The sequence below is a fragment of the Melanostigma gelatinosum genome (assembly GCF_949748355.1).
Source record: "Melanostigma gelatinosum genome assembly, chromosome: 18".
Taxonomy (NCBI): Eukaryota; Metazoa; Chordata; class Actinopteri; order Perciformes; family Zoarcidae; genus Melanostigma; species Melanostigma gelatinosum.
The window spans coordinates 16,494,063-16,505,125 of NC_136651.1; the positions used below are offsets into that span (position 1 = coordinate 16,494,063).

Below are 11,063 nucleotides of genomic sequence, written 5' to 3' on the forward strand. Positions count from 1 at the left end.
GAATTGTATTTAACAATATGCTCTCTAACTCCCCCCTCCCGCCACATCACCAACACCCTCCCCTCCTTGATTAGAATTAGAATCACATCTGGCGCCATGTTCTGTCCCTCATTACTGCTGAATCTCATTACGACGCGCTCCCGCGGGAAGGACCGCGCCGGCTTTTTAAGCACACTTTCCTCTTTCTTCCTGCCTCTTGCTCATCTCATCCACCTCGCCGCTCCATCTCTTCTGCGTTTACATTAGCGGAAGTCCTCATCTGAGGGAATGACTGAGCGCCGCCGCCGCAACCACCCACCTCCCTCCCTCCTCCACCCACAGCTTGGAAATTGTTTTACAGTGCCAATTAAAGTAGGTATGTTGAGCTTTTTCCAGAGTATGTATTATTCAGTGTTATTTGTTGCGCTCAAAAAGAGAAGGGAGAAAGAAAAAGAGCGCCTCACTAAAATAGGACTCGCAGAGTAAGTTCCACTTACTTGCAATAAAAACTACACCAGAAGGTTTGGAAATACAGTCAACATAAGGAAAACGAGGGAGCTTATTTATGGTGCCCTGAAGTCCTACTGAATAATAGAAACCTCCACATATGAGTACATTTTAAATTTTGTTTCTTTGCACCCTGGTGCAAACACTGCGTCTGGCTGGGAATTTGTTTGAGAAGGGAGGAAATAAAGAAATCTGTAAAGTTTGAGTCCAAAATGTTTTACCTCAGTAAAATATGAATTTAAAGCCACGGCGGGGGGAAACACTTCCTCTTGAGAGGAAATACCAGCTAGAACGCATAATCAAAGCCTTTTATTTGAACTTTTAAAAAGATACTAATATAAAGAAATAGAACACGAACAAAATACATGAATAAAAAAAATAAAAATAAAAAGTCTTAACAGTAACGTCTGATAAAAGTGGACCCTGCGTCAGAGCGGGAAGCTCTGGAGGTCGCAGGGAAGCCCTGAGGTTCCTCCCACCGGTCGGCTCTAGATCATCGGAGAGTCGCAGAGCGTGCAGGGCGCCTGCAGGATCTTCTTTATCCACTCCGGGTCTGTGGGGAGGCAAAACAAGTTCTGAATGACCTGACGAAACATGTACGCAACGACCTTTACTCTTACTGTTCGACGAAGCCAGCACTGTCCGTTGGCCAAAAAATGGGTTTCAATACAGTAAGAGCAGACAATGATTACCACAGGTTAGGGCTGGGCGATAAATCGATTTAATCGATTAATTCGAATGTGTGCTTTAAGGCGATGTGTTTTATTGAAAATCGAGAAAATCGCCCCCACCCCTTTTTCCCGTAGTAGAGTGCGCGCGCATTGTTTACAAACTAAAACAATGGCGGCCAGCAGCTTCACTGCTGCCGCCGCCACCTCACAAAAACAACCCAGCATTTTGGAGACATTCACCAACTGTACTCCGCATGAGAAGAAGAGTGCCCGGTGGAAAGCCATCACGGATGCAGTCGCGATGTATATCGCAAAAGATATGGTGCCCATATACACCGTGGAAAAGCCGGGGTTTATTCACCGTCTCAAAGCTTTGGACCCCAGGTACGTGCTACCAAGCCGTAAACATTTTTCTGACGTTGCCTTGCCTCGGCTGTACAATAGTACACGCCAAAGGATCTCTGCGGAGCTGGAGGGGATGTCATTCTACTCCGCAACAACTGACCTGTGGTCCAGCAGGTTGACCCAGACACCGATCCACTTGACTGGTGGAAGCGTCACCAACTTAACTTTCCAAGGCTAAGTACTTTAGCAAATAAATACCTCTCTGTGCCAGCTACAAGTGCCCCCTCTGAGAGGCTTTTCAGTGTGTGGGGGGGGGGGCATTGTTACATGCCACCGTGCATGCCTGAAGCCAGAGGTAGTAGACAGGCTTGTCTTCCTGGCAAAAAATATTTAGAAAAAACATGCACTACTGTTTAATACTGTTGGTTATGTTGTGAATGCACTTGATTTTGTTTACATGCACTTATTTACTGTGCAAAATATGTTATGTTGATGTTAGATCAGATGTTGCACTTTTGAAAATGTGAACGTTAAAGGGTCACATACATTTTATTTCATGTTGTGTTTGTATCAGTGTATTCAGTTAAAGCTTACTGTAAAAAGTTACATTTGCACAGACAGTTGTTTACAATGGAAGGCTACTATTTAATGCCATTTAATGTTATGTTTAATTTAATTTTATATTTAAATGATTCAGGGAAACAAAAGAGTGACCAAATACTTTTTCTATACTACAGGCACCTTTCTACAATGTTCAGGTTTTGTTTGCACTTTATTTTTATCAACCTACGAGGAAAAATCATCACAAAATAAAATAAAAAATTGTTTTCAACAGCTTCTGTCATCTGCAAAATTTTTTGGGGGAAAAAATCGATTTAAAATCGTGAATCGGATTTTTTGTAAAAAAATCGGAGATTTTTTTTTTAGGCCATATCGCCCAGCCCTACCACAGGTGGTTTAAAAACCAAACCTAAGAGAAGGCAGGAATCGTTAGACAGGAGGCGAGACGATGTTTATACTGACGGATGCCACAACTGCACCGACCTGTCAGTCTGCAGCTCAGATAGGCTGCAATGACTCGAGCAGCCTCAGGTGCTCCAAGACCCACAAACACCTGGGATGCATGTAGCAGCCAGTCCTCAGTGTTTCTCTCTCCCCACTCTAACCTCTGCAGGAACCACATTAAAAAAGCCACTAGAGCTGGTTTTTGGCATATTGATCAGTGTGGAAAACAGGTTCACAAGATGACCTGTGAGCTGACGCTACGCTATGATTGAAGGGTCAATTACAAACCCGAGTGATACACGAGGATCTTTCCTTTGTGCATCTGCCCAAATGGCGTAACTAAATGAGCGCTGCTCACTTGTTTCAGGTGGATTTCACATGTTCGCTGTTGTCAAATGCAATGAAACTTCTCATGAATTTGTAAAGTTTACATTTGGGGACAAGACTACATTTGTAAAACGTTGTAGTCCAGTTTATCTTTTGTCCTGCATTGTTCGGTACAGGTTGCACAAGACGAAACAAATCCCAAAATAAAACTGCGCTTCCTGACTAATGATTTTACTCTCCAGCTGATCATAAATCAGCCACAAAGAAAAGACACAATAACCCAATTCAAACACTTTCCCTAAAACAAAAACGCAGCTAATTTCTACAATAACTCGTGTTCGTTCAGGATGAAGTTTTCGACCGACTCCAAATCCGAAATGTCAAGCGACGACTGTGAGCGGCGGAGCGGGATGAAGGCCGACGTTGAAGGTGACAGGAGGCGACGGCTGATCGAGAGTGCGACTGTGAAACGGAGGCGGAGGGAGATGGAAAGTGGCGCTTACCCTCAGGCTCTGGCAGTCTGGCGATGGTATCCAGCAGGAGGCAACGTCTGAACGTCAGCGTCTGGCAGGCCTGGTATGACAACACACACCTGGAGGAGAGCGAGAGGACGGCATTAGAGAGCTGGCTGGCAGGGACAGACAGACACACACACACACACAAAAGTAGAGCAGGAACTACACCGAGGTACAACTAACGGGCACAGATCCCCCTCTCAGTGCCCACCAGAGGCGCCACGTTCCAGCTAGCGAGAAGCCAGGAGACGTGTTTGACAGGTGATATTTATGAGACGCTGAGAGTGGCGCGTGGGTAAATATCAAAAGGTGGGAGGCTTGATTACTGCTCTGTGAAGATAAACAAACCGCCAAAGAAGGAATTTGGCATTGAGATTAAATTCATGTCCCGCCAGGCACGCCGAGGCTAAAGCTAATAAAAAGCATCTTTAGTGGATTGGAACTTGTGGAAGAGAGCCCTCTCCATCATCTACCTGAGCCACATGTGACCGTTTTTACAGACGGCTTGTTTGTGGTCCGAGAAGGGCAGCACGGCCTGGCACAGGCTGCAGCGCTCCGAGAACGTCTGCTTGTTCATCTTGTTCTTGATGTGGCCAATCAGGACCTGAGAGGGACACACACACACACACCCACACACACACACACAATGAAGGCAATGGTAGCAGAGAAGACAGCCTAAATGTGCTTCCTAAATAAAATAAAAAAGGTTCAGTGTTTTTATCTATGCAAGAACCATTTTGAATATTTCTGGAGATACATTGTCATTTTGTGAAAAACAAAAACAATTAAAACCATTAAAGCAAACCTATGTAACTTTTGCTGAACAGCAGTCAGTGTGTGAATAATGGGTTATTAGTAATTGCTGCAGCACACGGTTTAAGGCTACATTATGTGGACACTCTGGTTTTTCATTGTTTGGGCTTGAACCCACAGTTCCAATCTAAGATCCCATGAAATAGACACTTGGTCTTCCTGAAAAACCATGAGGGTGTCATGCTGCACCACTGGGTGTAACTATAAAGTCCAACCGACAAAACAATCAGTGTTTTCAATAATCCCGCCTTTCTGCTCAGTCAATCAAAACAAACCGCCCTTCTCCCCCATAACTAACAGCCCATTGGGTTACACAAGGCGGCGACCTACGGGTCTGAAAAGTGAACCCAATGAGTAAGGGCCTTAAACTTGCATTCTTTCTAGTGGCCAGCAGGGGGCGACTCCTCTGGTTGTATAGAAGTCTATGAGAAAATGATCCTTCTCACTTTATTTATTCCCTCAGTAAACATTGTAAACATGAGTTTATGGTCTCAATCTCTAGTTCCAAGTCTTCTTCAATACAGCATGATGTTCATTTAGTAAATGATCCATTCAGAGTAAATTAGACCATAAGGTAGGGTACGCTTTAGGGCGGGCTACCTTGTGATTGACAGGTCAATACCACGCCGTTGTCCGGTCTGGGAGTTTAACCCTTTCAGTGTGTTTTTACTTCATGAAAAACAATTGTCACACGTTTGGCTCGCCTATAAATTATTCAGCGTTCAGTTGTACTTAGCGATAACTTTCCTGTCACTGGTTTCAAAAAGCCAAAATGGTGACGGACAAAAAACAAAAAGACGATGGCCAAAATGCACAAAGCTTCAAACAGCAGTCCACAAACCAACGGGTCACAGTGACGACGTCCACTTCTTACGAACAGTGAAAGGGTTACACATTCGACCCGCACCAACCGGCTTCAACAGGAAGTGCAGTACATTAAGGAACTAATGAGACACTTTCTTGGGACCTTTTTGGGAAATGTTAATGCTGCAGCAGATATAGAAAAGTGACCTGACCTAAAGTAACTTTGATCTGGAAAAAAAATAATAATAAAAAAAAAGATCATTTGGTGGTAAGAAGGTGAGGTGAGTTTTACCTCCGCCGCTCTGTCGTTAGCGTCTCTGGAGAGGTACTCCACCAGGCCACAGGTAGGAATGCTGGTGTTCTGAGCAATCCAGGTGTTGAGGTACACCACCCCCAGCACCTTCTTCATGTTCTCCCTCATGATGTGGGTCTCCACAGCATTGACCCAAGCCTGCACCTCCTCCATCTGCTCCTCCTCCCGTTTCACTCCACCGGGCTCTCCTTCCCCCTGCGCAGCGTCGTCTTTGTCCTTCCCGTCCTCCTCTTCCTCCTCCTCCTCGTCCCTTACAAACACCTTGTTCTCCTCGTGCGTCGGTTTCCAGCGGTGATCCGTGGGGGGCGTCTGCAGGGACTGGTAAAGTACTCGCACCAGGAAGAGCTTGAAGCGCCACAAGTAGGGCGAGTCGACCTCCTGGATCTTTCGGTCGAGCTCGTCCAGCAGCGACGCGGGGATGCACTTGCTTTTCAAAATCTGCCACCTCACGAGATCGAGCAGGTCGACCGATTTGTACAAGTTCTGCGTGGGGGACTTGAGCAGCAGCGTCGCGGCCGTCTCCGATGTTTTCAGCGTCACAAAGTGAACCTGGTAGGTCCTGTTGACTGGATGATAGCCGTCCACCATACCTTGCGTGCTGACAAGCGCGATGTACGCTCCGTTGCGGCTCACCGCGATCCCGTGTATCCTCCTCTCGGAGAGGTTTTCGGGCCGCACCAAGTCCTCTTGTTTGAAAATCAACGTGTTCTCCGTGAACGTTGGCGTCAGCTTTTTTATCCAGCCGTCCACGGAACACGTGTACACCGCGACGCCGTGCTGACTGATCGCCAGCGAGACCACCGGGAGCGAGTGCAGCCCGGCCACGTGAGAGTTGTGCACATTCAGCCCGGCCGGCGAAATCATGAGCAGGCACCAGAAGACGTAGCAGCCGCGGGAGGCCACGATGAGGCTGCAGCTGGATTTCTGGATCGGGTGGATCATCGGGACACATTTGAGGTTTTCCACGGCGATCTCGTCGCACTCCTTCCAGAGGATGACCGGGTGGCGGAGGGTGAAGTAGCCCTTCACCCCCGACAGGCTGACCGGCACGATCTTGACGGGCCCCACCTCGCTGCCGACGATCAGGCCGCTCATCCGCCGGTCTGCGCTTTCGTACTCCCACCACGCCAGGTCACTCGGCCTCGTCACGCCCGACTCGACGATGTCATAAAACGCGACCTCAGCATCGTCCAAAAAGGGCAACACAAACTTCCACAGAACGAGGTCACCGTTTTCCATTAAGACGGCGAGGAGGACCATCTCCATGTCTTTGCACGTGTTGTTCGGCTGGACCTGTTTGGTCGTGTAAACGCTGGACCACTCCATCCTCAGAGGAGTCTGCATGCGGAAGCGCCGCTGCAGCTCGTCGAAGTCCAGCAGGTTTGCCTGCGGCGGCTTGTTGTCCTTTTTAGAGTAGCCTCGCTCCTTTAGCCGGTCGCTGTACGTTTTGGTGAGGTCGCCGAGCGTGTTCCACTCCAGACGCTTGTGGCTGTTGTGGATGGTGAGTCTGTGGTCGAGTGTTAGGCAAGCGAGCAGACAGCGCCCGCTCGAGTCACAACCTAACGGAGACCAACTGGCATATTTTATTCCCTTGTGAGCGCCTATCGACGGGTTCATCACTTCGTCGGCCAGAAAAACTTGTCGTACTGTGGGGTCCTGGTGCGCCGAGAACATCTCCACTGCTTGAGCTAGCTCCGCCGCGGGTCCCACCTTCAAAAAGGTAAAAATCACAAATGACAGCAATATGGAAGGTTAAAGGTCAGGTACATATGAATCAACATCTGCAGCTGGATTGTAAAAGGTCCGCACACTTTAGTACCCTTAAGTGCATTCAATGGAACATCCACATGTGACTTGTTCAGCATCATCAGACCGAGCGGGGCCTCTTTGGGCTCCATCATCTGCCGCTCCCTGCTCAGTGCCCCCCCCCCCCCCCCCCCCTATTTACAAGCACTTAATCATATCTATAAATGACAGCAGGAAAGCAACTCTGCCTGTCTGCCACTGTGCCGAGCGGATTATAAAATTCAGCTCCATCCAGCGTTTTATCTGCCAAGTGGATTTTTGGAGTGGAGACGAACCTATAAACAATCATGTTTACACGCCAGAGCAGCTGCGCCGAGACTCACTCACCACAGCAAGACTGTTTTTTCTGTTTCCATCAACATTTGTGTTCAGTCGCTTTAATCGTCTTTTCAGTTCAGTTTAGTAAATAACGAATATACAAAAAATAAATAAATTTAAAAAATCTGCCGCCGCCAAACTAATAGCACACAAGAGAATAGCAGCTTGGCTGCGTTTCTGAGGCGTGTTTACACAGGTTGCTTAACAAGGAGACAAATAGTGGCAACACTGCTCCAATAGACTCACAGATGTCATTTTGTAATCACCTAGTCTTTCGACACACGTGTGTTACTTATTAGCAGTGGTATTACCTTACATTTATGGGCACTTTTGTTGCAAAATACAAGCATGTTGTTCAAAAACTTTGTTAAAAACGACTTCACATGTGAAACACTGTACCGTATGCTGTCAGGTTCATGTCAGTCCATTGTCCCTCTCTGGCTGAAACAGTTGGCAGACCATACATGACACATCTGCATGCAGTCAAACGTGACGGACATTAACGGCTGACAACGGGAACAGAAATGCAGGCTTTACTTGCGTAGACAGGACAGCACTTTATTCCAGTTTTTACGTTTCTCACCACTGAACATTTGGTGTAAATACTATGAAAAATGAAATCTTCAGATAAATATCTTAGCCTGAGGATTTGAAAATGTTGTTTGTGCGTCCCGGGACTGAGCTTCACGTATCCATAATGGCTGAAGATTAAAGTGCCATGTGGACGCTCCAGTGCACATACAAGAAGAATATGCATGTCATTGTTTTTGTCTGACAACACCTCTGTATGGTTTTCATTTCATCTCCAGATAAAAAACTGACTGATTTCACTGATAGTTTTTCATTTGCCATTATGTGAATATGGTTTCCAAACTGCTGGAGGCATTCATTGTATCATCTGACTAAGTTTAACACAATGAATGGTTACTGAGGATTACTTTGAATCATTGACTTACTTCCTGACAGACAGCTGCGGGATGTTTAAGGATTGCTAGAGAGGCTGAGGGCAGTTCATTTAGATGTGTGGAGGACACAGTGTGGCATTTAAAGAATTGGTGGCGCTCCCCTTTAACCGAGTCACTCCCTGCCCGAGAGTAAAGGAGCGCCATGCTAACAAGCTCAGCAGTCTACGGTTGTTGTTGTTGTTTCCTGACACTACCTTTTATAACTATCAGAGACTTAATGAACGCGGTGGTCGACCACGTGGCGACACAGAGCTTCAATAGCACAACCAGCTCCAGGTTGAGCCCTCAGTCGCAATGTTTACTTGCTAAAGTTCTCCCGAGAGTCGCACTTGCTAAGCTAACGCCACAGAGCTACCTGGCTCCATCCCGTTTCCTTTACGAAGGAGGAACCAGGTGGACGTTGGTGGATATTTACCCGCAGTTTCATCGCCTCGGTCGGGACGGGGATCGAGGTCCGGTGCAGCGTCAGCTCCTGCTTGCAGCTGTGGACGTCGCACACCAGCTCCATCAGCGACACGGAGCTGGTGGTGCACACAGCCAGGCGGTGGTCCTGCGACCAGGCGAGCGGCTGCAGCCCGCTGACGGGGGCCATGAGCGGGACGTCGGGGTCCCGCTTAACCGACACCTCCTCCGGGCAAATGTGCAGATCATCATCGGCCTCTGGCTCGGTCTTAACGACTACATCTCTGGGCTGTGCTGGTGCCGAAGCTGACGGACTGGCAGCCGCCATGTTTTCCCCCGTTGAGGTGGAAGTGACGTCGGCGAGCGCGGGAGGAGATGAAGGAGGGACTTCCTCCGCGGAGTTAAATAGTTCACTGTGTTCACTGTGTGCGTCAACAGCAATACAGTTGACTACTTCATGAAACGGACAGATGTTTCACTCACATAGTCACACAGAACCGCTGCAAAGACAGCAACCAATAACACAGTTGAAGACTTGACAAATCCTATACGATTGTCCTCATCTCTTACTTATCTAATATTGTATTGGTATAATAATAATATATTCCAGTGATTTTTAACCCATCCCAAGATAAATCTGCTTTAAGGATTAAAGGGATATACAATATATTCACTTAAATATTGGATGCGTTCACCTACTCTGACCTTTGAATCTCCTTCAGATTAAATAATATGAGAACATCTTTGGTTAATCTGCTCACAGCAGGTCTACGTACACTCTCACGCCGTAACCTGGGATGAAGGGACATTCCTTCATTTTAGGGATTCACAAGCCAACAGGGCAACCACGGATTTATTCCATATTGTGGTTTTGCATACCTTATTAAATTAAAATCATAATGTATTCCCATCACTCGAAAAAAACCCGGGTGATCATAAGTGAACATATTACAGTGATCAACTGTTTTCTGTACCCCTCGTCTTTTTTCAACTGGTTTAAATGCCTTCCTGTTAAGCTGATGCATGGGTCTATATCCAGATAACATTAATAGGCTCTGCCTTTATATTGAGCAACAAACAAGAAACATGCTGAGAGCAGAAGCTCAGCTCATTTCCACGTGAGAAGCAGAGGAACGTGTGTTGGACGACTTCTGTTTCAAACATAAAGAGAGAGTTGTTGGTGTGATAATGTGAACATATGAAAGAGGTGTATCATTTATATCATACTAGGGGATTGTGTTTTTTCCCTTTAACCCTCCCTAGCTATAGAAACTATAGCACTGGATCAAACGCGGTAAATACCATCCCTGATCCACTTCACCTGAGTGCCAATCAATCTATTACCCACCGACAGACTGTCAGCATGCATCTGAAGTATTCGCCATCAATAACCTTCCTCAGATATGTTAATGAGCGTTGTAATTACCCACACGCAGCTTGGATATAAGCAATTTATATATTTTACATTTTGTATACTGTTTTTTAAGTGTCTTTGTCTCTTTTTATATTTCAATTGCATCACGATTTTGTGGGCAACAAACCGAAGTTACAACTAAGATTTGAAAAAAAAAACAATTAAGTTTAACTGAATCAAGCTGAATGAATATATAAACAGTAGGTATCTGTTTGTTGGTAAATCATAATGCATTTATAGATGTGTGCCATCAAACCTTTATGCATCCTGCAATATTTGCATTGCAATATTTGTCTCCATACATTTTTACCACATTCCCTGTTACATTTTAGTGCTGAAACCTTTGAAATAAAAAACCAACAGTTAAAATGAATTCCTCATGCAAACTGAACACGTCTTTGAGTTTGCTTTAGGTAGAATAATGGTTGTGTTTTGAGTCTCAGAAGGAATCAGCACTCGCAGCCTTGGGCAGTGTGTCAGGACTTGCACATCCTCGTTTTAATTAGAGCAGATTAGATGAAACTTTAATGTGTTCCACGGGGAAATTTTGCATTCAATGTGACACATTCACTCAGCCAGATTGGGTCCGTGTTGAAACAGCGCTGGCGCTCCACAATGACACATTCACCGCTCCGAGAGAAAAGAGGAATGAGCCTAATCCTTGACAGGCGCCACATCAGTCATTTCATCTGTCCGAGCGCAGCCGCTCGTCACACAGAGAGATCATTAATTGTCACATTTCATCGTCAATTACGAAGAAATATGAAAACTGTCCCGTCCGCGCTTGATGGCTCAGATACATATCAGCATGCTTAATGCGACGAGTCCCCGGACGCTCCTGGACCGGTCAAAGGTGGAGCTGCTGCAGTGGGATGCAGA

The 11,063-nt window shown here is 46.3% G+C and overlaps 1 protein-coding gene across 1 annotated transcript; it reads right to left on the reverse strand.

Moving 5' to 3' along the window:
- Positions 1 to 780: 780 nt before the first annotated feature.
- Positions 781 to 9,102, reverse strand: gtf3c4 (general transcription factor IIIC, polypeptide 4). The gene is made up of 5 exons (XM_079289847.1): positions 8,784 to 9,102; positions 5,259 to 6,989; positions 3,823 to 3,953; positions 3,338 to 3,426; positions 781 to 1,039 (listed from the first exon to the last, which is right to left on the reverse strand). Exons 1-5 carry the CDS (start codon positions 9,096 to 9,098, stop codon positions 975 to 977), a joined length of 2,331 nt encoding a protein of 776 aa, XP_079145973.1. The 5' UTR covers positions 9,099 to 9,102; the 3' UTR covers positions 781 to 974.
- Between the last annotated feature and the right edge of the window lie 1,961 nt (positions 9,103 to 11,063).